Source organism: Rhineura floridana, chromosome 19 (genome assembly GCF_030035675.1).
Source record: "Rhineura floridana isolate rRhiFlo1 chromosome 19, rRhiFlo1.hap2, whole genome shotgun sequence".
In the NCBI taxonomy this organism is placed as follows: Eukaryota; Metazoa; Chordata; class Lepidosauria; order Squamata; family Rhineuridae; genus Rhineura; species Rhineura floridana.
Window position 1 is genome coordinate 9,656,300 of NC_084498.1, and position 27,335 is coordinate 9,683,634.

At 44.4% G+C, this 27,335-nt stretch overlaps 1 protein-coding gene and 1 long non-coding RNA gene across 21 annotated transcripts in view; one reads left to right on the forward strand and one right to left on the reverse strand.

The window, feature by feature from the left end:
* The window catches only part of NCOR2 (nuclear receptor corepressor 2), a 477,973-nt gene that overhangs the window by 186,971 nt on the left and 263,667 nt on the right, over positions 1-27,335 (reverse strand). For 12 of the 19 annotated variants that reach the window (XM_061603067.1, XM_061603066.1, XM_061603070.1 and 9 more), the window contains 5 exons: positions 25,312-25,484; positions 23,702-23,795; positions 19,428-19,606; positions 16,717-16,771; positions 10,299-10,397 (listed from right to left, as the gene is read on the reverse strand). In XM_061603067.1, coding sequence (XP_061459051.1) covers positions 10,299-10,397; positions 16,717-16,771; positions 19,428-19,606; positions 23,702-23,795; positions 25,312-25,484 — 600 coding nt within the window. Of the gene's footprint in view, positions 1-2,395; positions 2,473-3,201; positions 3,345-10,298; positions 10,398-16,716; positions 16,772-19,427; positions 19,607-23,701; positions 23,796-25,311; positions 25,485-27,335 lie in introns of those variants that run through there. The other 7 variants (XM_061603079.1, XM_061603080.1, XM_061603063.1 and 4 more) reach the window with 4 other exon arrangements.
* LOC133373400 (uncharacterized) lies at positions 2,425-11,948 on the forward strand. Of its 2 annotated transcripts, XR_009759673.1 has the most exons (4): positions 2,425-3,442; positions 5,804-6,010; positions 9,150-9,209; positions 10,751-11,948. It is a non-coding gene; the product is annotated as an uncharacterized LOC133373400 (long non-coding RNA). The 2 variants fall into 2 exon arrangements; XR_009759674.1 differs by lacking the exons at positions 9,150-9,209; positions 10,751-11,948 and adding an exon at positions 6,645-6,908.

Sequence of the window (27,335 nt, forward strand, 5' to 3'; positions counted from 1 at the left end):
GTGGTGGCTCCCCATTTGTGGAACACTCGCCCCAAGGAGATCCATCTTTAGGTGCCAGGCAAAAACATTTCTCCTCTTTCAGGCATTTGCGTCTTAACTTTGAAAGGCTTTTGAAGGACTTCTGTTGTGCAGCCTTCCTAAGAAGGGTTGCTCCACCATCTTATATACTTAACAAACATTTGTTTACTTTTAATTTTTATTAACTGTAAGTTGCTTTGAGTGCACATATTTGTGTAGAAAAGTGGCTGACCAATTAATCAATTAAAAGTGGCTAGCCAAATGAATGGCTGCCCCCTATTTATCTCAATACCCAGCATTCAGATCTAAACTAACTTTATGCATTACTCTTGTGTAGGGCATGCTCGAGTACAGACCTGGGAGGGAGGGATGCTTTTAGCCCCAATCCTGTCACTGGGTCTTCTTTTTTAAACATGCACATGTTGTACACAGACAATGCATGAGCACCCCCTTGCCTGCAGGATAGGGTGAAAAAGTGGGTCTGTCCAGTGGGCCAGACTGTCATCTCCCCTGCTCCCTGCCCACCTGTCAAACCTGTCACAATAATATCAGGTGACCGCACAGTTCAAACCAAACTGTGCAGGCACCAGTACTACTTAGTGTAAACACACTAAAGTTAATGGAAATTACTAACTTAGGTTCATTAATTTCAATGGGTCTACTCTGAGTAGGACTTGATTTACTACAAGCCAAACGCACAGCTGACTGTTGGTTCTTGCAAAGCCCTGTGCACATGGCTTTGCAGGCACCTGCAAACTCCCTTTTGGCTGAGTCACACCTTCATCTGCCCCACACCTGGTGGTTTGCAGTTGATCAGCTGTGCCTTGAAAACACTGTGCACAGGACTTCAGAAGACCCAGCAATCAGCTATGTTGTGGGCTGTACATTTTCCTACACGGTTTGATAGATGATGTCAGGTGGAGGGCAGGTGGGGGTAACTTGGCTGAAATGGCCTGGCAGGCTAATGCGGGAGGCTTGGTGGCTATAACTAGGCCCATGGGTGGAGGTTCCCCAGCACTGGTGTGGGGGTTCCATGCAATCTAGACATCTGATTGTGTGGGTGCTCTAGTAGCACCCACAAGGGGAGGAGGAGCTTGTGCATTGGCCTTCACTACAGACAATCGTGCACAATGCATGGTTGTTTTTAAAAACGGCCTGTTAACAGGGAGGGGCTAAAAGTACACAAGTACTCAAGTATGCCCTATACACAAGTAATGTTTGTACAGGGCTACTGCCTCTACATACGGAGACTCTACTAAGCTATCAAGACTAATATAGACCTCTCCTACCTGAGTTTATCAGATGATATGAATGGCCTACAGCAGGGCCAGGAGAACCTGGTACCCTATAGACGTTGCTGAACTACAACTCCCACCATTCCTGACCACTGAACATGCTGGCTAGGGCTGATGGGAGCTGGAGTCTAGCATCATCTGGGAAGGTCCCAGGTTCCATACCCCTGCCCTACAGTAATTCGGGCCTGTTTCTACTATAAATGTGAATCCATTCTGAGCTGCATCTTGGAAATGGAAATGTGTTTTATTTCTAATAGATTGTATCCAACTAAGCCCTACGCAGACAGCCAGTGTGGCACAGTGGTTAGAGAGTGGGAGACCAGGGTTCGAATCCCCACATAGCCATGAAGCTCACTGGGTGACCTTGGGCCAGTCACTTCCTTTCAGCCTCAGAGGAAGGCAATGGTAAAACCACCTCTGAATACCACTTACCATAAAAACCCTATTCATAGGGTCGCTATAAATAGGAATCGACTTGAAGGCAGTCCATTTCCATTTTCAAGTCCTACTCAGACAAAACCCATTAGAATGAATGGACCCAAGTCAAGCAGGTTCATTCATTTTAACGGGTCTACTCTCAGTCAGTTAGGACTAATCCAGTATTTCGAAATTCACAATTGAAATGCTCTTGTACGCTGCCTTCAGACCTGATGTGAAAGGTGGCATAAAAATGTTTGAACAATCAATCAATTTTGTCCTGGCAATTGTCACAAGTAAGGCACCCTGCAGTTCTCTAAATCCCCTACAGAGAGCTGACAGGACACTCCAAGAAAATGACAGTTCTCTTGGAATGGGGCGGATGCCCACTTAAGTTAAACCAATTTGTGTCTGTGGTATAGAAGTAGCCTTAATCCCTACCAACATGAAAATAAATGCATCAGCTTCAACAGGTGCAGCTCCATGTCTCCCCACTCCTCTTATCCCCCCTCCAAAACAATCTCGTGTTGTTGTGAGAAATGTGCTCCTTCCAGGCTGCTGCTAAAAGGCACCAGGCCTCCTCAGCTGTTAATGATCGGCTCCAGTGGCCTTGAGGCTCATGGCACTGTTCCCTCCCTCGGCATTAATTATCAACAGCTGCTCACCTTTGTCCCGATTTCCAGTTGCATCCTGAGCGGCGCACGCTGCCAGCACTTCCCCCAAAAAAACAACCACCCAAGCGCACACTCCACTTAATTCCGTCTACGCAATCGTGTGCGCGCACACACACAAACACACATCAATCACCAGGGAAACACCACCCAGCAGATAGCTTATCTTTAAAATAGCATGCCCGCTGATATAAACAGAGCACAGGCAGTTGCAACATTTCTGTGTCAGCCCTGCCAGTTCTCCGTGACCGAATCTCGGAACGGCGGCTTCTCTCTCTCTCTCCCCTCAGGACCTATTCCTCCTTCCTACACGGCCCAAGAGTACAAGGAACACAGTTCCCAAAAATCCAACAGCCTCTCTTTTCATCCCCCTTCTCCATCCCAAGAGGCTTTTCTCTTCTGTTTACCTCACGGCTATGAGGTTTTGGCGGGAAACAGTTGAAGAATGGGGGGGGGAGAAGACTGTGCCTTTAATGTTTTCTCTCCCCCCTCCTCCATTTGGAGACGTTGCCACACACAGGACACTCAAACGCCCCCTCCCCTAACGATGGGGCCAAGAACCCCTTTTTAAAAGCCTAGCACCTTGAAGCCAAGGAGCAGAGAAGCACATCCATCTGGCTCTTGGGGTGGGGAGGACTTTCTTGAGCCTTTCTGAAAATTCCCTTCCAAATATTCGCTCGCAGCAAGGCCTAGCCAAATCTGTCCAGAACACCAAACGGTGCTGCCTTCCCTCAGAGGACACTCCGTCTCTCTTTCTTTCTCAGGTCCCAGCCCCTCTCTCCCAGAAAGCCCCCCATCACCTCCTCCTGGTGCCCCCGGTGCCTTTTCACAGCTCTGCCATCCCAGCTCAGCGTGCCTTACGCTCTCCGGCTCAAATGGCTTCCTGGCGATTTGCATAGTTGAGCCGTAAACCAGCCACGGCATTCCTGTTATGATTTTGCAATCTACTGGAATAACACGGTCGCTCTCAGTCGAGCCGATGAGTCATGAGCTATAAAACCACAGCCCTCGTCACTGGGAGCTCTGTGTTGGCTGCAGCCTGTGAGTAATTAATCTTTAAGGATGCCAAACTTAACCCTACAGCATATTTGTATTTTAATTTGTCTCATCCCCTCCCCAATTCCAAGGACCACAGAGGGTGGCAAGGTCCCACTCCCTGTTGCCCTGGCCATAACAGAACACACGCAACCACATAATTTTTCAAGACAGCTAACCAGTAATACGCAGTAAAAATAAAAACAACCCTCAAATGCTGGCTTGTCTGTATGACTGAGGAGCCAATTCATGTGCTTTTCGAGTGCTGGAGCTCTGCTTTTGAGCCAAAATATCTCTCTCTCTCTCTCTCACACACACACACACACACACACACACACACAGAGAGAGAGAGAGAGAGAGAGAGAGAGACTGTTCCTGGGTCAAAATAACCTTCCATCAAAACACAGTGATTTGCTCCAGGTTGTTTGTTTGTTTATTCTTCTCATACTTGCCGTCTTCCTGAAGGAAACAGCTGCTGGGCCATTTGCCCAGTTCACTGTGTTCCTGGCCAGCAACTAGGGCAAGTGTTCCTAGAGGGATCCTAGCACCTTAAGTGGTAAGTTCTGTTACTGCAGATAGAACTTTCCCCATTTCTCTTCCAACCTTTAGGATGCCAACTGATGGAGGATCCACCCATGTGGCCTCTAGTTACCAACTTCAGCATTATTTGTTCAATTAGATTTGCTAATACCACTTCCCACAGGTGCAGGGTGAGAAACAATACTTACCACCTAATCATCATAAACAAGTATCTACTAAATCTAGCATACAAATAAGACCTGCTCATTCCTTAGGGGGCTAATTCAGTGGCCCATCTAGTCCAGCACCCTGTTCTCATAGTGGCCAACCTGAAGGCTATGGGAAGCCGTCAGGCAGAACCTGAGCAAAACAGCACTCTCTCCCCCCATTTGTGAATCCCAACAACGGCTATTCAGGGGCATACTGCCCTTGACCATGGAGGCAGAGCATAGCCATCATGGCTAACAGCCCCTGACAGCCCTATCACGCATGAATTTGTTTAATCTTCTTTTAAAGCCATCCAAGTTGGTGGCTATCACTGCCTCTTGTTCCATCACTATGTGCCTTGCAAAGAAATCCTTTCTTTTGTCTGTCCTGAATCTTCCAATATTCAGCTTCATTGGATGTCCATGAGTTCTAGGGTTATGGAAGAGGGCCAGAATGTTTCTCTATCCACTTTCTCCATGCCATGCATAATTTTATACACTTCTTTCATAAAACTTCTTATCTGTCTTTTCTCTAAACTAAAAAGCCCCCAAAGCTGCAAACTTTCCTCATAAGGGAGTCATTCCATACCCTTAATCATTTGTTTCTCAGTGGCCATGTTTTGTTGACACTAACCATGTGAGTTAGCTGTTGCAGGAGCGATACCACACTTTGGACAACTACTAGTCTAGGCACCTGTGACAAGCAAGACCTAACCTCCAGCAGGTGACCAGGAAATCTTTACAAAGATTTGCTCACTATATGGTTTAAAAGCAAAAGAGAAGTTTGGTTCCCAGCCTCAACTATGATAATTCTCAGGTTATGACACAGACAGGTCCATCTAAACCAGGGGAGGTTTTAATTTCATGCAGCCCTCGGTTTAATTTCATGAGTGGAGAAGAGAAATGGAAGGGGGGGTGGAAGAAAAGAGTGCCCTGCACACTTTTAACTCTGGCCTCACCGTCTACCTATGGCCCCTTGCAACACTGGCACATCCCCACAACAGATTACACACACACACACTGAAGAAATGCAGCCCTCAATAGATTCCCGCCTCTGATGGAAACATTTTATTTAGAGCAGGGATTATACAATTATATCCCCAGGGTCAGCGAAGTAGCGTTTTCCATTTTGTAAAACAGGCGTGAAGTGGGTTTTCCAGTACAATTTTGAACAGGAAAATTTTCCTATGCAAATTTGGGAACAAAATGTGAAAGGGCTATTGCCCTCATGTCCTGCTTGTGACTTCCCATAAGCATTTGGCTGGCCAATGTGAGAATAGAATTAAGGTTATTTGCGTAGGTACCTTTCACTGGAAATTTTTCAGGTTGTATTGGAAAAAATTCTGATGCCCTAGAGGAGGGTGATATAATTCAACATGTTTATTTTACTTGTATTTAGTAAACGATGCTAAAAGCTTTGTTTATTTAGTAAACAAAGTTAAAAGCTTGCCTAATGTTGTGGTTGCAACTGAAATCATTCACTGCTATCAATGAACTTATGAAATGGAAATTTTTCCACAGAAAAATTAAGCACTGGGAATTTTTCTACCCCACATAACTGAAAACAGCCAAATGTTATTCAGGAAATCATACAGTTTATTTATTTATTATTTGATTTACATCCTGCCCTTCCTCCCAACAGGAGCCCAGCTGACTTTGGGACCAGTGGCTTTCAAGCCTTCTTCTCACATATATGGGCAAAAACATGGACCACAAACAAGATGCTAAATTCCTCAACAGCCTTGTCACACCACTTGAATATGTTTCACATCTCCTTGGGCAGTGAAATAATATTAGAATCCAGGGTCATCCAATAAGGCTGCATGTTGGCGGCTCAGGACATGTAAGAGTAAGTACTTCCTCACATACTTCATAGCTGAACAATATGATGCCATTACTGAAAGAACTGCACTGGCTGCCAATTATTTACCACAATATGTTCAAGGTGCTGATATTGGTGTGCAAAGCCTTATACAGCTTCAGACCAGGATATTTAATAGATCATCTCACCCCCTGATCACTGATCACTGTGTTCTGCAGGAGAGGGCATCTTGTAGATACCTTCCTAACAGGAGGTGCATTCTGCACAGTGCCAAAACTGGGCCTTTAGTGTGGCGGCACTTACCCTTTGGAACTCCCTCCCGCTCCATACATGAGAGACGCCTTCTTTATTGTCTTTTCAGCACCTACTAAAGATGTTTCTCTTTCAACAAGCCTTCTAAATGGATATCTTTATCCCAGTTGGTATCTGTCTTAGATTTGAACTAATTTTATGTATGCGCTGTTGCTTTAAACTGTACATGAATATAGACTTTGAAAACAACAAACAGAACTTCACCCAAGCTTGCTCTGGATCCATATAAGGTTTTTATTGTTCTATCAGAAAATACAAACACACACACACAATTTTTTTTTTAAAAAAATTATATATGCAATTTTTTATATATATGTAACTGTTTTATATATGTTTTTAATCCCGTTAGGGTGCCTCATGGGAAGCAATTCATAAGTGAAGAAACAATAACAACAACTTCCACATGATGTAGTAACAGCCACCAACCTGGAAAGCTTTAAAATGGGACTAGATAAATTTATGGAGGGTAACGCTATCTATGGCTACTACTCATGGTGGCCAATATGCTTGCTCCACATGAGAGGCAACATGCCTCTGAATACCAGAGGATGGGAAGCAACCGCGGGGGGAGGCTCTTGCCATCACATCCTGCTTGTGGGCTTCCCAGAGGCATCAGGCTGGCCACTATGAGAACAAAAGTCTGGACTAGACAGGCCTTTGGTCTGATCAAGCAGGGCTCTTGTTATGTTCATACAGTATTGTTTTCACCACCAGCTTTCACAGTACACTTTTTGCAAACATCTCAGTGGTACTTTCTCTTCTGTCTCCCTTTACCCCTCCATGTTCTCCATTGTGATGCTGTGACATGAACTTCAGTCTCTCTGTTCCCTTACATGGTATTGCTTTCCAACCAAATCTGCTTTTGGGCAGCGATACTTAAAACCAAGTTCAAACCTCCTTGCCTAGAGCCATCCAAAAACAGTCCCATGTCTGAGGCGGAAAATCGACATTGCACATTGTGCCGCCACCTCCCTCCCAATGAACTTGGGGCAGAATCTTTCAGGAAGGAAAATCGAAACTGCACACCGTGCCACCCACCCACCAATGAACTTGGATCAGAATCTTCCAGGAAGTTTTCCTGCACTTGCTCCATTGAAATGAGAGCTATCCCAGAGCACAGTTAGCTACCCAGACACTTGTGAGCTATGAGGTAAGTGGCAGCTCAAAGTCACAGCATTTGCTCTACATCCAGAGCAGAGGTAGAACATCTGTTTGCCGCGCAGAAGGTTCCTGGTTCAATCCCTGGCATCCCCAGGTAGGGCTGGGAAAGACTTCATGCCTGAAACCCTGGAGAGCTGCTGCCAGTCAGTGTAGATAATACTGAGCTAGGTGGACCAATGGGTCTGACTCAGTATAAGGCAGCTTCCTATATCCCTAATAAAATGCAGCCTAAAAACTCTCCTTTCCAACAGAGGAAAAATAAAACCACTTAACAGTTCATATTATAAAATAAAGCACAACTCAATACGAGACACCAGATGTTTTGTTTTAAAACGCAAAATGTTTAAAAGGAGCGGATGAACAAAAGGGTCTTTGTTTATTGCCAAAAGGTCACAAAGCAGGTGCCAAGGAAACTCATCCAGGGAGGCTATGCCATACCGAGCATGCCACTGCCAAGAAGGCCCTCTCCATAGTAGCCACCTGCCTCAGTGTACATAGAGTGGAGGCACACAGAGCAAGAACTCTGAAGAGCATCCTCAGCTTTGGGTAGGAGAAGGTGATCTTTTGGGTAATCTGGTTTCAAGCCATGTAGGACTTTAAAATGAAAACAAATCTTTAAATTAGACCTGGAAACAGACTGGGGGTCAGTGTCGTTGATAAAGCACTGGCATAATATGGCTGAACCGCACAGTCACATTTAATCTTGCAGCTCTACTTTGGACTAAATGCAGTTTTTGGACTGTTTTTCAAGACAGCTCATTGCAATGGTCTAAAGCATGGGCAACTCTCTAATCTGACTTGTACTGGCTTTCCATGGTTTGTTTAATAATTTATTAAAAAGCATTACTAAATCACTTATTTAAAAAATCTCTAAGCAATGTACAGGAATAACTTTAAAAACAATAAAATAGTATCATAAAAAACAGTTAAACAGGATGATAAAAACAGGAATACAGAAATAACAAGACCCAATCTTATTGGTCATGGACAGCCTGGGCAAAGAAGAAGTATGTCTTCACAAGATGTCTGAAGCAGTTAACCATTGATGCTCCAGATGGATCATTCTCAGCTCTACCTTGAGATGCTGAGGGTTGGACCTGGGACCCTGGGCAAGCAAAGCAGGTGCCCTAGTACTGAACTATGGCCCTTCCCCAAGCCCAGCAGTGCCTACTCCAACAGGAAGAAACTCCCTAAGGTCACAGGCAGGAGTCTTCCCCAGTCCTGCTAATGAGACCTGTTTAACTGGAGAGGCCAGGGACTGGCCTTGGACATTCCACATGCAAAACAGGTGCTCTACCACTAAGCTATAGCCCTTCCCTCCCTGTCTCCTATCCAATAAAAATCTTAACTCAGTTTGTGGCACTGAAGAATTCACCTGCACTGGGTTCCAGTACATTTCTGGGCCCAATTCAAGTTGCTGGTTTTAACCTAGAAAGCCTCAGATGGCTATATATACCTAGCCCAATGAACATAAAGCCTTACAATGGCTTGAGACCCCAGTACCCGAAAGAACACTTAACTCCATATGAATCTACCTGGGTCCTAAGGCCATATACAGAGACCCTCCTCAGAGGGCCCGCACCTGCTAATGTATGGGGATGGCAACAAGAGAGTTTTTTCTGTGGTGGCCCACCACTTGTGGCATGCTCTCCCCAAAGAGGCTCACCGGGTGCCCACTTTAATATCTTTTCAGGGTCAGCAAACACCTGTCTTTTCCCCCAGGCCTTCTAACAACTCAAACATCTTGTATTAGGTCAGTGCTTTTAACTTTATTTATTTGGGTTGTTCAATTTGATGGAGATTGTGCTTGTTCTTGAGTTTGGGATTTTACTGTTTATTTTCACAGTAGTTTTGCTAAATTTATTTTATATTCGGTACTGTTTATACTGGATGTTTTTAATTAATTTCACTGTGAATTACCTAAGAGGCTTCAGCATGAGATAATTCATAGATAATGATAATGCATTACCAGAAAAAAAGAAGATAAACCAAGGGTGTCAGAGAGCCAGTGTGATGTAATGGTTAATGTCAGACTGGGACCGGGAAGCCCATGATTCAAATCCCTGCTCAGCCATAAAGCTCCCTGGTGACCTTGGGCCAGTTACTGTCTCTCAGCCTAACCTACCTCGAGGGTTGTTACGAGGATAAAATCGGGATGGGGAGAACCGTGTTTGTATCATACCTTGAGCTCCTTGGAGGGAAGGTGGGATATAAATGTAATAATAAATAGATACATAAATAAATAATGTTGAAGCCTGCGCCATATACCAACTTTTGCCCACAAGACAATCCCGGAACTGTAGGCCACAAACAGCCCTATCCATACTTGCTACGATGGCTGTGTTCTACCTCCCCTGTGGGAGAAAATATGCCTTGGAATACCAGTTGCTATGGTGAGAGTGCTCTTGTGCTCATATCCTGCTTTTGGGCTTCCCATGGGCATCTGGTTGGCCACTGCGAGAACAGGATGCTGGACTAGATGGGTCTCTGGCCTGATCCAACAGGGCTCTTCTTATGTTCTCATGATCAGCCATGTGCATCCAAACTCTGGCATTTATGATTTCTAGCCACAATTATTTGGGGGTAAAGTGGCAAAGCATCTGCTTTGTATGCAGAAGATCCCATATTCAATCCCTGGCTTCTCCAAGTAAGGCTGGGAAGTCACCTGTCTCAAACACTGGAGAGCAGCTGCCTGTTAGTGTGCTTAATACTGTGCTAGATGGATCAATGGTCTGACTCAGCACTAGGCAACTTCCCAGGTTTGCTTCCACTCGGTCAGTGCATGACAAACAAGCAAAAGTTTCCACATACACACTCGTATGACCATCTCTGCCTTTCTTACCTGGTTCTTTCCGCGTCTCCGATAATTCCTCCTCACCAGATTCTTATAGTTTTCATTCTTCTTGGTCAAGTAATAGTAGAGGACACAGTCAGCCACCGTCTAAAGGAATACAGCACGGATGAGCATGAGAGTTACAATGGATGATTGGGGGACATATTGTGTGTACATTACGCAATGCAATATATAAACAACAACAGCAGCAACTTGGACCCAAGAAAACAAATTAATTATTTATTTTCAGATTTACAAATCACTTCACAATCAAAAATTACTGAAGCAGGGTACAATAAAATAAGATACAATGCAAGAGATTACAAACTCAGTAAACTGAAAGCAATGCAACCATTTTTACAATTGTACAATTTCATTATTCCATAAAATGACAGGGAAAGCCTTCTTAAACAAAAACAGTTGCCTAAATATCAAAATGCTAGGTGCTTGTCTAATTTCAGCTGGTAACTGATTCCAGAGGACTGGAGCTGCAACACCAAACGCCCAATTTTCAGTGCATACTACATAACCTCTGAGGCATGCAGTATTCTCAGCAGTGCCCCATCTGAGGAATGGAGTGTATCCTCATCACAGCAACAACGGGGGACCTGCAGAAACATCCCCAGCTAGTGCTCCAGACAATCTGAAACAAAAGCCTTGTAGTGATGTCCTGAACTGAAAGAAAAAAAAACTGGAGGGGAGGGACGTTTCAGAAGATGGGAAAGGAAAATCGTGCTAGTTTTTCTCTCCTTCCCTTCTGAAATCTCCCTGTATAGTGTGAGGAGAACAGATGAAAGCACTGCATAAATGCCACGTTGCTGACATGGTTTGTTGTTATTTCTTCTTATACCAAATTTCTTAAAATGCCAACCTCTTAAGATGTGGTGCCACTCAAAAATAAGGTTGTGGTTTACATACACATAAGGGGCTTTACAGGTGTGCGGAAGTATACTTTGAAAATTAAAGATGAAAATAATGTTTTTAAAAGGCCCAAAACAACCTGTGGGTGAGCTTCCAGGACCAAGAGAATGTTGAAGGTAGCTGAGCCATGGAATGTAGAAGGCATCAGTTGGGAAGTGGGGAAGGGAACTGGGCTGTTTGAGCTCCAAGCCACTTATTGCAAGGATGGGGAACTTGTGGCCCTCTAAGATGTGGTTCAACTCCCATTGGCAATAGTCAGCATAGCCAGTAGTTAGGGATGAGAAGGGAACTGTAGTCCAGAAACATCTGAAGGACCAGAGGATTCCCATCCCTGGCTTATATCCCTGGAGGGAGGGTGCACTGCATTAGGTTAAAAAACCCCCACTATTCATTAATCCCTTACAACAACCCTATAAGGTAGGTCAGTATCATGGTTCCCACATTGCAGGTGAAGGGCTGAGATGGAGATAAGCAGCTTTCTGAAGGCTAACCCATGAGTTCATAGCAGAAGTGCGATTTGAACTGGGATCTTCCTGACAACTTTATTCACTAGCACTTATATATCAATTGTGCTTTCAAATCCCCTCTCTTTTGAAAACATTTTATTGTCATTTCCAACTATGCACAGCTATAGAAGGTTATAGTGCTAAGGAAAGTATGGTCTGGGATCTCCTTTGGTGTTATAGTATTGCAGTACTGTTTCCAATATGCAGCAAATGTCAACAAGTGGCTATTAAGTGTCTCCAACTCGATTCCTTGAGATGATTATAAATGTGTTTTAAATTGTTTTTATTTTTTTTAAATTGTGTTTTAAATTGTTTTAAAAATATGTGTTTTAAATTGTATATTTGTTTTAATGTTTTTGATTGCTGTAAACCGCCCAGAGAGCTTCGGCTATGGGGCGGTATACAAGTGCACTCTATCAATCAATCAATCAATAAATGTTAACATCCCCATTCCAGTCTATGGTCCAAACATTCTCCAGCCATTCCTTTGGTGGGGGTATGGATTTTAATTGCCAGTGCAGAGCTATCAGTTTCACTACAGTTACAAAACCTTGCCTCAGAGACTTCTTTGACCATCTTCATGACAGCTGAGTAGTAGGGAAAACTCAACCATCCTATGCTATGGCCTGTGAAGCCTTGGTGACAGCCGCTGCCCTCCACGACTAGTACCAAAATGGAGCCACCCCTCCCACCCCTCTTGGCATCAGTGACTCCCTGCTGTAGCTTCCTCTGTCTTTCTGCCTCTTTCTCGCTGGCTTGCTGGGTATATGCAGAGGTAAAAAGCATCTGGTTAGCCAGGTTGCTTTACAGAGAATCCTTCCTGACTCCCCCCAATCCCTATAGGAGCCCCCAGCAGCGCCCAGAGTGGAGAATTAAAGGGGAGGAAGCAACTCTGCACCAGGAAACTTTCCTGCTGTTGAAACATAACTTGTCAAGTCTCAAAACACCACCGAGGTGATTTCTTGCCCTCTCCTCAGATTGGAATGCAGTTGACAGCCCCCCAAAGTGGGGAGCTCAATGTATCAGCCTGAAAGTGAAGTGTGTTCCACCTTGCAAGCTTAATGGGTGGAAATAATGGCTCCTGACAGTTGTATGGCAGATTATATGTAGCGTTCTGCTGTAGCTAAAGGATGACTGACCTCCTCTCTCCTCCTCCCCCACCTTTTTTTGCTTTTAGTTGCTGCAGTCATCTGGGATTAATCTTGCCCTGTGTACCCTTCCATAATGCTAGAAATAGTTTTCTGTGCCGGGCATATCTCAGTTCCCTACCTCTTTACATTGTGATTTCCCCATTTGGCTTGCTAGATTAGTTCAGGTACCAGAGCAAAGCTTCTTAAAATGTAGCCACATAAAACTACTAGGGATTAGGCCAAGTCACTAGTTTGCTCCACTGTCTTGCATGGGATATGACTGAACAATAATGTTTTGTGGCCTCACCCTAGTGTGGCACCCCTGACCCAGGGCAGATGAATCTCAGTTCTGGAATCTAGAAGCCTCGGTCCCAGAGCCACCACCTCTCCCTTGAAAACCACTGCCCCCCTGGGGCTCAAGTAGGGATGGGAGAGAAATATGTTCTGTGACCATTTTAATGGGAACGTATCTAACTTGTGCTATCCAAAGCAATACGTAAACTGAAAAGCAGCTGTCCTTTGAAATTCACACTTCTCCGAATCTTACAATGCAGTTATAAAACCAAAAAAACTGTACAAAAGACTTTAAAAAATAATAATCACAACCTGCTTCAACAACAACAGAGCTTTATTGCATATAGCCATAGGCCTTTGCAAAATACAAAAGGGTTTTACAATAAAAGTAGGGTTAAAACATCAGATAGGTTAAAATAGGCCAGAGTTTAAAAGAAATCACATGATGTTATAGGTCTTAATGTGGCTCGCTTGCAGCTTTTTGGCAGCCAGCACAAAATTAGCCACAGAAAGCGTTACTTGTTTAGCATTATCACCTAGGAGCTCCACTATCAACTCCCGGGAGCAATTGCCTGGGTGCAAGTGAATATATCGGGCCAAGAATTTCCTTCTGGGATCCTCGTATAGCAGGCAGTGTAGCAGGTAATGGGAGATGCCTTCTATACAGTTACACCCATAAATGCATCTCCGGTCTTTGGTTGGAATCCCTAAGTATCTCCCACTGAGGAAGGCTGAGGGCATCATTTGGAACCTGAGTTCTGTGAAAGCCCTACGAAGGGGGGCGTATGACAAAACCTCATAGTGTGATCTGGCGTGATTAACTTTGAATAGGGGGTACCAAGGGGAAAAGGGGGCAACAGCAATAGTTGCCCGATCTTGGCACGCACAAGCTGATTCAGAAATGGGGTGAACTGAATTTAAGATTGGAAAAATGAGGAACTCAGAGAAATTGAAATTAAGAGATCAATGCAGCCCTAGCCTTAAGCAGCTTTACCAGCAACCCTGTAGCCAGCCTTTCTTGTTTAGGTGGGGCAACCACATTTCTAGGCAGGGCATTGGGAGGGAGAGGCACATAGTGCCAGCCATTCCACAGGTGGACAGGACGTAAAAGCCAGGTCAGGGGAACAGAAAGGCAGTGCTCTTCCCCCTCACTCCTCTTCCATGCAGAGTGTGTGTTAACTTGCATAGAGGGCTGTGTAAATGTCAGGTTAACTGAAGATGCAGTTTTCAAGAACACCGGGAATGAAATGGCTGGCCTATTTTTTCTTTCATAAGAAAAAAAGGATGTTAAGGATACAGTGAACAAGGGGTACGAGAGGGTGTAAACACACACAAAATAGTTGGTTCTATAACTAGAGAAGTTAAAAACTAGTGTGGAGCTTGTTTTCTCAAAAGTTCCATTTTAATCCTGTATCACAACACCACCAATACAAAAAACAGATTTAGAAACTTTAAGAACACATTACAATGCAACCATAGAGCATTTAGGGAGAGTGGTGCTGAGAACAATATGCATTAACTTTCTTGTTGAAGTCAATGAGATTTAGGCTGCAATCCAATATACGTCTACTCAGAAATAAGTTTTGCTGGGTTCAATAGGAGTTGCTCCCAGGTATGTATGTATTGGATTGCAGCCTTAGTCCTTAACTTTGTAAAATATTTGCTACATAATAGACTTCCTTTTGTAAATGTGCTTGACAGACATGCAAGAAAGCTTTCTGAATGGTAGGTTCACAATACACCTTTTCAGAGAGAGAGAGAGAATTAACCTTTAGATCTTACTTCCTGCTGGACAAGCAAGGGAAAACTTTTTAATTGGCTACTATATAAAGGACTAACTAAGTGACTGAAAACTAAACCTCCAAGTTAGATTACTGCAATGCACTCTACGTGGGGCTGCCTTTGAAGACGGTTCAGAAACTGCAGCTTGTGCAAAATGCAGCGGCCAGATTGGTAACAGGGACCAGACGGTCCGAACATATAAAACTGATTCTGGCCTGCTTGCATTGGCTGCCTGTATGTTTCCGAGCTCAATTCAAGGTGCTGGTTTTGACCTATAAAGCCTTACACAGCTTGGGACCACAATACCTGATGGAACGCCTCTCCCGATACGAACCCACCCGTACACTATGCTCAACATCTAAGGCCCTCCTCCGGGTGCCTATTCCGAGAGAAGCTCGGAGGGTGGGAACAAGGGAGAGGGCCTTCTCAGTGGTGGCCCCCAAATTATGGAAAGATCTGCCTGACAAGGTGCGCCTGGCGCCATCACTGTTATCTTTTCGGTCCCAGGTCAAGACTTTCCTCTTCTCCCAGGCATTTTAGCATGTGTTTTAAATTGTTTTGAATTTTTTTAATTGTGTTTTAAATTGTTTTTAAAATATGTGTTTTAAATTTGTATATTTGTTTTTGATGTTTTTAGTTGCTGTAAACTGCCCAGAGAGCTTTGGCTATGGGACGGTATACAAATACAATAAATAAATAAATAAATAATTGTGGAAAGCAATTGGATTTTTTTTAACTGGTTGCTAGGTTTATTTTTCTGTCCAAAAACCCTGAAAAGGCCTCATGCTAAGCTGACCACATTAGGAAAATCAGAAATTAGGCCTCAATTACAGCTTGGGCAGCTGGCCAACTTGCTAACTGTAGTGTGCACAGCAGTGCTTCTACACCTGTAGGACTGTTTTCATCATTTGCCATCAAAGCACTCACAAAAAAGAAAACAGCCACTATGATTCTGACTACAGTGAATGTTTTAATAAAAGGCGGCTTGGGACATATATTTTTTCAGAGAACTTTAAGTTATCTCTTTATTTCACCCTTTAGCAATAAGCACCCAATTCTACTCTACTCATCATAATAATTGTGGAATAAACAAGCTCTTACTACTTACTGCAAGCCAACACACATTTCTCTTTATTGCTGGCTTGGTAGAGAATACAACTGAAACTGAAAAGCAGAGCAAAGGAAAGTCCAAGGGTGGAGTCTATCTCTAGTCCATAATACAAAGTTCTAAGTAATTATAGGGTGATTGGGAGCACAAAAAATCCACCCTCAGCCAGGGAAAGTCTTGAGTGAGCAGACTTTGGGGGGGGCTTTTCCAGCTGAGACTTTTGTTGAGCACTCACCCTGCCTTATTCACTGAATTTTTCAGAGGGTCCTACTCTTGAATTGCTCCTGTTCTTAAAACAAGCTGTTATTCTTTGATTGTCACAATGTAAAAATACATTTTTCAAAATGGTGTGTGTGTGAAGCACAGCTCCGGGGGGGGGGGCATGGGAGGCGGTGCATCCATTTACCCCACCCTGCCTACAGGGCTGTTTACCAGTCCTCTGGCTTTCTTTGCCTCTTTCCTGTGTGATGGGATTCTGCCCTTCCCTGCTTGATTCAAAATGTAGTCATGTTAAAGTGCTATTTTGGTGAGCTCCGCCTCCAAACTAAGCCATACTTTGGGATGCTACAAAGTGAATGCAAAACTAGTTTACTAAGAGGCAATCTAGTTTGGCACAATTTAGGCTAACAAAAAATCTTTGCTTAAAAAGCCAACACAGGAAATGCTGGGGGAGGGGGGAGACTTACTTTTCGGTCTAGAAAGGAAGCGATGAGCCCAAAATTCTTTGGATGCTGCATGAACCTAGAAAATAGAAACCGGGGAGGGGGGAGGATTAAGAGGCAATTCTTAAAGATGCTTAACTTGACACTTACAATTGATTTTGTTCAAAGAAACAAAACAGAAAACCTCTATTCCTTACTGGCCTTATGTATTGGTCCAAGGCCCTTGACCAGCAGTGGAGATCCTCTGGCCTGCGGGCCTAATTAGGCCCAAGTTTGGTCCATCCACTGGGCCTTCCCGTTTGGTCCCTGAGACCGTTTCCTCCAACCACGCCCACCTGCCCAACAGCTGGCATCATATAGGGGCTTACTGGGTTTCTGACTGCATAATAAAAATGTGTTGTTGATGTCAGGTGTGGAAATGGGCCAGAAGGGGATTTGCAGGCACCACCGATCAGCTGTGGTTTGATCCCAAACTGCATGGGCAAAAAGAGGTTACTAATATACACCCAGGGTGAGTGACAGGCAGGCGGCCCCACCCACCTGCCAAACATGGCCTTTAATGGTGCGGAAGATGATCCAGCCTGCTGGCCAGCAATGGCTACCCATCCCTGCCCTAGCCCAATGGATATGTATTATTTATTAATTACATTTTTCTCCCCCCCTTCCTCCAAGGAGCTCAGGGCGATGCACTCCCTAGCCCTGGTGTAAGGTTCTGGGAATATGTGCTGGTCTTGAACTAGTGTGTCTAGCGGCTAGGCTCCAGTGCTGTACCTCTTGACCCAGCAGTGCTCTGTCCTGAATGTAAGCCTGGTAGACTAGGCTCTGAGTTCCAAGGGCTCTAACTCGGCTGCAAGGCTAGTCAGCTGATCCCACAGGCCAATCCCAGTTCACTCGGGACCTATAAAGCTCAGAGATAGCTCCTCAGTCCAAGCAAATGGTACAACAATGGAATCAATGACCTAGGGAGGTGGTGGGCTCTCCAACGTTGGAGGCATCCAAGAGGCAGCTGGACCTGTCGGGTACACTTTAAGTTGGATTCCTGCATTGAGCAAGGGGTTGTATTCAATGGCCTTATAGACCCCTTCCAACTCTACTATTCTATGATTCTATGAAACTCATGTCCTACTTATGGGCTTCCCATAGGCATCTGGTTGACACCACTGTGGGAACAAGATGCTGGACTAGATGGGCCTTTGGCCTGATTCAGCAGGGCTCTTCTGATGTTCTTAACTTGTCCGTACAGTGAAGACCCTGCCTACCTCATAGAAACCTGCCTGGTACTGAATCAGACCATTGGCCCATCTAGCTTAGTGTTATCTACACTACCTGGAAGCAGCTCTCTGGGTTTTCTGTCAGGGGGCATACCCAGCACTACCTGGAGATGCTGGGGACTGAACCTGGAACCTGCTGCGATGTTCTGTCACTGAGCTATGGCCCCTTTTCTCCTAAATGCTCTCTCAGAGTGTGATCTCCACCTGCTTTGACCTTGCACCTGCCTCTTGAGCCTCAGAACCTGATCTTCTGCCCGCCACTGACTATGCCCTACTTTGAGTCCTTAGATCTTAATCTGCCTTCCTTGGAATTGGACTTTGCCTGTTTAGGTCACAGTTTCCATGGGTGGCGCTGGCAGACAGTTCCTCTGGGCCTCAGCACTTGACAGCCTGTGTCAGACTCCTGCTGAGGCCTGACACCTGGTGACTCTGGACATTGAGAAATAAAGCCTGCTGAAAACTGCATAGTCCTGCCCTGCTTTGGTTTCTCTGTCATGCTGATGTGTGATGGAACTTAGGCAGAACTTTGGTGACTAAGAAACTATTTTCTTCACACAGGACTATAAACAGGAGCAATATTAAATATAGCTGGACTGAAATTATGATGTTAAGTGATGTATAAATAATATCTTGAGATATTATATGATATGATACATAATGGATGTAAAGTCAATGTACTGATTTTATCTTCACACTATAATTTTCTTGTTAGTCTATATAGGGATAGCTAATCCGTTTGGCCCAAGAACTGCATTTACGGTTGGCCAACTCTCTGAGGACCATATGCCAGCAGAAGGTGTGGCCAAAGTTTGTGCACAATTACACACAGACACACACAGAGACACCTCCTCCTGTTCTTCTGGAGCATTCCAACCTGGTAGCAATGGTTGTTTTGTGAGAGCAGAAAAAAGACAATAACAATTTTGTAATACAAAACACAGAAAACATCCAGCCAACCTAGTCAGTGCAATATTTATGACCTCAAAATGATTGGGACTCTGGGAGTTGTTGGAACTTTTTGAAAGGAGTTTTATGGTGGGAGACTCATACTGTCAATGGACCGTTGTGTTTATTATTATGCTCTTGCAAGCAGTTTCTGGTCATCTTGGGTCCTATCTGCACTACACATTGAAAGCACTATTATACCATTTTAAATAGCCCTGGCTTCCCCAAGGAATCCTGGTAACTGACAGTTGTAAGGAGGCCACTCTTCCCCTCACACAGCTACAATTCCCATAGTGGTTTATTAATCCCTCTTCCAAGGGAAGCCTGGCAATTGTAGCTCTGGGAGGGGAAGAAACTACAGATCCCAGGATGCTTTGGGGGGAAACCATGTCTGTTTAAAGTGGTATAAATGCTGCTTTAAATGGGGATGCAGATGGAGCCTTGGACTGGTAAGTTTTGCATCTTTGCTCAGGTTAAATGGATCCAACTATGACAGGATCACCCCTCAGCTCAACTCACTTTTCTCGGAAGGTCTCTTTCTCTTGTTCACTCCACATGTTCATCACCTGCCGATCCTTGTAGATCTTCATGGGGTCATCCATGAGGCCATTCATGTTAATGAACTTGATGCGCTGCTGTTCAGCGTCATACAGCATGGGAGGGATGACAGCAAGTTGTCGCATCTGCTTCTCCAGATTCTGGGGGGGTTGGGGGAAGCAGAAGAGAACAGGTCTTGTCAAGAGCACCACAGGAAAACTGACCTGAGGATTAGAGACTATAGGTCAGTCTTCACCAATCTGGCACCCTCCAGATGTTTTGGCTGGGACTGATGGGAGTTGTAGTCCAAAACATCTGAAAGATGCCATGCTGGCTAAGGCTGGTGTAAATGCTGAAAAGAAGGAAGACACCAGGGAGAAGCTGGCAGTGATGCCAGGAAGTGATGCACTAAATTAAATGCTGAGGAAAGCTATTGCAGCTGTCAGGGAAGACCCACTGCATCTTCCCCTTCAGCATTAATTGAAAGATGTTGTCTGGATGTCACTCTAGAACAATCATCTTCAACCTTTTCAGACCCAATGTCAACCACATGCTGTCTCTCCTTTAATCGTTCAAGGTGAATTAGGTTAGGCTGAGAGAAAGTGACTGGCCCAAGGTCACCCAGGGAACTTCATGGTACAGATAAGATTTGTATCTGGGTATTCCTGGCCATAGCCCAATATTCTACATTGCTGGTTCCCAAACTATTTCCCCCACAGACCACTTGAAAATTGCTGAAAGTCTTGGTGGACCACTTAATTATTTTTCTACCTGCTGTAGCAATTGTAATGCACTGTGATAGATGCTGTATGATTTTAATAGTATCTTAATTGCTTCTTCCATTTCTTATATCATAGAATCATAGAGTTGGAAGGGGCCTATAAAGGCAGGAATCCAACTTAAAGCATACCCAACAGGTGGCTATCCAGCTGCCTCTTAAATGCCTCAAGTGTGGGACAGCCACCGCCTCCCGAGGTCATTGGTTCCACTGTTGTACCGGTCTTGAGTGAAGTTCTGTTTGTTGCTTTCAAAACTGTATATATAATGTATACTATACAATGTAATATATTGTATTATTATATATTGTATTCTCTTATTATACAGTGCCTTGCAAAGGTACTCAGACCTCTGACCAATGCTTTCATATTAATAAATTACAAATGATACATTGTAATTTCATTCTGTATATTTTATTTTGAAACACTGAAAGTCAAAATCAGTTATTGTAAGGTGACATTGGTTTTATGCTGGGAAACGTTTGTAAGAAACATAAAAACTGAAACATGTCGCTTGCATAAGTATTCAACCCACACACATTAATATTTGGTAGAGCCACCTTACGCTGCAATAATAGCTTTAAGTCTTTTGGGGTACATATGTGCCAGCTTTGTACACAGTGTCAGAGGGATTTTGGCCCATTCTTCTTGGCAGATTTGCTCCAGGTCGTTTGGATGTCACTTGTGGACTGCAATTTTCGAAAAGCACCACAGATTCTCAATGGGATTGAGATCAGGACTTTGACTGGGCCACTGTAGGACATTCACCTTTTTGTTCTTGAGCCACTCCAATGTTACTCTGGCCTTGTGCTTGGGATCATTGTCCTGCTGAAAAGTGAATTTCCTCCCAAGCTTCAGTTTTTTAGCGGACTGAAGCAAGTTCTCTTGCAGTATTTCCCTGTGTTTTGCTCCATCCATTCTTCCTTCAAGTTTAACAAGATGCCCAGTCCCTGCTGATGAGAAGCATCCCCACAGCATGATGCTGCCACCACCATACTTCACTGTAGGCATGGTATGTCTTGAGGCATGGGCAGTGTTAGGTTTGCGCCACACACAGCCCTTTGAGTTTTGGCCAAAAAGCTCTGGTCTCATCTGACCACAAAACCTTTTCCCACATCACAGCTGGGGCACTCTCATGCTTTCTGGCAAACTCCAGATGTGTTTTCAGATGGTACTTTTTGAGTAATGGCTTCTTTCTTGCCACCCTCCCATACAGGCCAGTGTTATGCAGACCCCTTGATGTGGTTGACTGGGGCACCATTACTCCTCTCCCAGCCAATGAACTCTGTAGCTCCTTCCAAGTGATTGTTGGCCTCTTTCTGTGACTTCTCTCACAAGTCTCCTTCTTGTTTGAGCGTTTAGTTTTGAGGGATGGCCTTTTCTTGGCAGTGCCTGGATGGTGTGATGCACCTTCCACTTCCTGATTATTGATCCAACTGTGCTCCCTGGGATATCCAAACACTTGGATATTAGTTTGTATCCTTTTCCTAATCTATGCATTTGTATTACATTATCTCTCACTTCTGTAGAATGCTCTTTGGTCTTCATTTTCCTTCAGATCCACGGCCTGACCAATGATCCTTCAACAGTGGGGGTTTTATCCTGACAATGTGACAGCAACGTTCATGGTTGACGGGTGGAGGCCAATGGTAAGGTAACTGTGTCCTCGATAAGGGAATTCCTTTCATCTGTGTAAACTGGGAGCTTCTACAGCACAGGGATTGAATACTTATGCAAGCAACATGTTTCAATTTTGTATGTTTCTTACAAACATTTCCCAACATAAAACCAATCTCACCTTACAATAATTGATTTTGACTTTCAGTGTTTCAAAATAAAATATCATAAAGAACGAAATTACAATGTACCATTTGTAATTCATTAATATGAGAGCATTGGTCAGGGGTCTGAGTACTTTTGCAAGGCATTGTATACTGTATTACATTGTATTTGAATTCCAAAGAAAACTGCCTTCTGGGAGGAAGAGTGTAACAGAAATTTATTATTATTATTATTATTAGGTTAATAATAAGCATTGCAATATAAAACACTATAAGAAATAATAAAATACAATATAAGAAATAAAAGAAGCAATCAAGGTAAATTAAAATGTTAGTGTTTCACCCACTGTGCCCAGTGTTCATGGCTACTGCTCTCATTGGTTTTCACAGACAGACCGCAGACCACCGGAATGAAGCTCATGGACCACTGGTAGTCCACATACCACAGACTGGGAACCCCTGTTTTACACACTACATTGTGCTGGCTCTCTAAAAAGTGAAGGTGTCTGAGACACTGAGGGCTCTGGGGTCAGATGGGAAGGACTGGGAATTGGACTGATGGGAGAGTCCCTATACCAGCGGTTGCTTATTGCTCTCTTAGAGCAGGGATAGTCAACCTAATGCCCTCCAGACGGATTGGATTCCAACTCCTGTCATCTGTAATTATTGGCTATGCTGGCTTGGGGCTGATAGTTGTATCCTAACAACATCTGGAGAGCACAAGGTTGGAGAAGACTGCTGCAGAGTCTCACTTCAAAGAGTGTGAAACAATTCTCTCTAGGAATGCATAGGCATTACATGGGATTTCTTAGTATTAGACACATTTGTAGAAGATGGGACTGTCAATGGCTATTAGCAATGAACCTCCATGTTCAGAGGTAGTGTACCTCTGAATACCAGTTTGGGGGGGATGGGAAACAAAAAATGAGGGAGGTCCTGCTGATGGGCTTCCCAAAGGTGTCTGGTTGACTATTGCAAGAATCAGGACACTGAAGAAGTTGCATCTTTGCTCTGATCTGATAGTGCCTTTTTTATATTATTATGACAGTAGCTTGGGAAGGGATAATCTGCTGACACCCCAGCTTGCCCTGATTTTTATATCTCATTTATGCCAAGCAGGGTTCATGGGTGTGAGTGAATTTCAGTTCAGGAGCCCCCTGTACAAACAACATCAGAGATTTTCATCAGCAATAATAGAAGGCTGGAGCTCAGGGGTAGAGCATCTGCTAGCATGAAGAAGGTCCCAGTTCAATCCCCAGCATCTCCAGGTAGGGCTGGCAGAGACTCCTGCATGAACTCCTCGAGAGCTGTTGCCACTCAGTGTTACATGCTACTGAGCTAGATGGACCAAATATAAGGCAGATTTCTATGTTCTTAAGGCATCACCTGGCAGACACCACAGAAGCCAGCAAACCCAGAAGGCAGACAACAGGGCAGACTGGAGGGGGGGGGAGAGAGAAAGAGAACACGTCCTGTTTTGGGTCCTGTCAACTCCATTAAGGCATCACATTCCCCAACATAAGACAGTGTTTGCTAAACACAGCTCAGGCTGAAGCTAATGCAATTTGGCAGCAGTGTCAACAAGTAAGTCCAAGGTCGGTAACAGCTGTGTTGTTTTCCCCAGAGGAAAGGAAAGAAAACGAGAAGGTGAGAATGAGAAGGGAGAAGGAGGAAGGATAAAACGGCGTCCCAACCTCACCTCTTGTTCCGACAGCCCATCAATAATTTCTGACACCTCGTGTTCGCTGCGTGCCGCAGACATAGAGAGGCCACTGCCCCTCTGTCCTACCCTGCTGGGAAACGGCAGAGAAAGCACTGAAAAATTTATGCTCCATTTTGCACTTGGCAATGCATCTTCTCAACAATTACTGTGGCCGCTTGCGTGCGACGGAACAAGTGCCACGCAAAAAGAGGAGAGGTCAAAGCTGGGAAAGGTGGTTCAGCGGCAGGAGTAGGGGGTAAGGATAGCACTGGGACACGACGAGAGAAGCACAAACCCTTCCCGATGATTCAGTCAAAGGATCAAACAGCTGCTGTGCAGCACTTAGGACTGGCTTCTGTGACTCTTTTGACAAAGAAGTGATGTGACCATCACTGCCACAGGTTGAAACTGTTTCGCTGGGACAACCGGTCTTGTGAATGCTACAACATGTCTCAAGATCCAGTTGTTGCAATTGGTGCTGCTTAATGGGTGAAGGAGGCAGTGGGCATGGAAAGCCAGTCTAGATTGAGTTGGCTGATCTGGGTGGGTTTGGGAGACTGAAACTGCTATACAGATGTTCTAAGGCTATGTAACACATAATACATGTAAAAGCACATCTAAAGCACATGATTTCCCCCAAAGAACCCTGGGAACTGTAGTTTGTATCTCTCTAAGGAGTAAACTACAGTTCCCAGAATTCTTTGGGGGGGAGTCATGTGCTTTAAATGTGTTTTAAATGTATGGTGTGTATGCAGCCTATACCACTAATGGCTAAATTCCTAAACTTGAAGAGACTGGATCAGACCTTCCTTCAGCCAAAGTACCTGAGAACTACACCATCCTTATCAATGGAATCTACTACCACAAGATGTATTGATACCCGCCAACTTTGGATGGATTTTAAAAAGGGACTACACAAATTCATGGAAGACAAGACCATGAATAGCCACTAGTTATGATGGGTATATATTACCTCCAGTGTCGGAGATCATGAGTGGGCAGAGGGCTCTTGCGCTCGGGTCCTGCTTCTGGGCTTGCCATGGGCATCTGGTTGGCCACTGCGGGAACAGGATGCTACACTACTTGGGCCGTGGGCCTGATCCAGGAGGGTTCTTCTTATGTTCGTACAGTATTGCTTTCCCCACCAATTTTAATTTGGGAGCAAAAATTGATAAACATTTATTTTATCTAGAGACAATGTGGGGGTGGGGCACTGAAAGGAAAGTCATATTATTTGGAGCAGGCTTTGTTGGGAAATTAATTGGGGTAAATGATTTGGGGTCATCTGGGGTGGGGTACAAATTAACTGAAGAAGTTATCTGGGGTGTTTTGAATGGGAAATTAAACAGCTTGCCTTCTATGACATTTAAATCCTGAATGTACATCTATACATTTAAATGCACATATTCAAATTCTATGCTGCCTGGAGGCCAAATTTTCCCCAGAAGGAATTGGAGGGAAAAAAGGTCCCTTTTACCACAAGGCACTTCCCTCCACCAGAAACTGACATGCCATCATCAATGTCAAAGGAGTCTTAATGCACTTTTGCCAACCCCACAACACTCTCACAGTTCCTTCCCAACACGCTTAAACATGCCTCCACTAACCTCTGCATGCGCTCTTGGAGTTCCCTCTGTTTCCGGATCTCTGGGAACTGCTTCTCATAATATTCACGCACTTTACTCTCCTTGGCTCGGCGCCGAGGATTGTTTTCTATGCGCTCCACTTTCTTCTCCCAGGCTTCCATCAGCTGGTCATAGCGCTGGCAAAATTTCTGTTCCTAAAGAGGTGGAAGTGAAGTTTTGGGGAGGGAGAAGAAAGAGGGAGCGGGGGGGGGAGAGAGGGATCAAGAAATGGTCCCTTGAAACCCAGCTTCAAATATCTTGTCAGACTTAAGTAGCAGTGAGGTCTCAGAGGAAAATTAACAAGGATTCTCGGGGTGCACAATGGAAACTTGCCCATGAAAGGTGGCTGAGAAGGTATGTACATGAGCCAAATCAGTCATACCACTACGGATGTAAGAAAGCATCATTTTCTGTTCCACCTTGCATTCATCAAATGCAGCACTGTTTAAGTTCTGCTGCATTTCATTTTCATCAAAAAACTACATTTTTTGTCTCATCTGTTGTGGCAACATAACGCAGTGTACATAATTTATGTAAATTTAAATTAATCATGTACATTACATAAATTACATTGTCATTTCACTATTCTACTGCATTCATTTCAATGCAAAGGAAACACAACATGAGGGGGAGAACATACTCAGATATTGTTTGCAGATGGAAAGCAACAACAGCAACAAATACTGATAATAATCGCTGGATCAATTTCTGTTCCAGATGTGGGATAAATAAACAAACACCAGCAATTTCTGCTCCCATTTCTGAGTTCTCCCACATCCTTACTCACCATGTGCTCACTTTGTGAAACACCTGCTTTTATCATATGAGCCCTCATGATAAATGTCTCTGGAGTGCGTTTGTGTGTGCTGATGAAATATGCAGTCTAGGACCAAACTGTAGTCATAAAAACACAAGAAGAGCCTGCTAGATCAGGCCAGTGGCCCATCTAGTCCAGCATCCTGTTCTCACAGTGGCCAACCAGGTGCCTGGGGGAACCCCGCAAGCAGGACCCGAGTGCAAGAACACTCTCCCCTCCTGAGGCTTCCGGCAACTGGTTTTCAGAAGCATGCTGCCTCTGACTAGGGTGGCACAGCACAGCCATCATGGCTAGTAGCCATTGATGGCCCTGTCCTCCATGAATTTGTCTAATCTTCTTTTAAAGCCATCCAAGCTGGTGGCCATTACTGCATCTTGTGGGAGCAAATTCCATAGTTTAACTATGCGCTGAGTAAAGAAGTACTTCCTTTTGTCTGTCCTGAATGTTCCAACATTCAGCTTCTCTGAATGTCCACGAGTTCTAGTATTATGAGAGAGGGAGAACAACTAGTCACTGAGGAATGGAATGTGGGGAGTGTGGCAATCACCTCAGGCACAGATTTCCCATGTACATTAGGGATTGGGATGTCCCAAATTCTGTCCCTTGAGCTTGTGATCTTAATCGATTCAACTGATTAAAGGTTGCCACCCCAAAGCTGCATTTCCAAATCACTGAGATGAATAAGGTCTTTTCACATTAGCCTCTGGGGAAACCTCTGCATGCTTATAAGGGGGGTCCTTATGCACAAGATCAGTCATGGTGGTCGAGCTTACAGCCCCATCTCAAATTGGCTCTACATGGGACTGCCCTTGAAGACAACTCAGAAACTTCAATTGGACCAAAATGCAGAGGTCAGATTACTGGCTCAGGTTCCATTTAGATCCCATATAACCCATGTTTTAAAACTGCTGCATTGGTTGCCAGCTTGTTTGCAGTCCCAATTCAAGGTGCCCATGTTAGTGTTTATAGCCCTAAATGGCTTAAGTCCCAAATATCTGAAAGGCCACCTCTTTCCCTATAGACCACCTTCCTCAGACCTCTTGGTAGTTCCATTCCCCTCTGAAAATTAGGATGATGGTGGCCCAGTAGAGGGCATTTTCTGTGACTGCCCCTAAATTGTGGAATTCCCTCCCCACAGAGATGTGTCTGGCATCTTCACTAGACAGTTTTAGGCTGAAGATGCACCTCT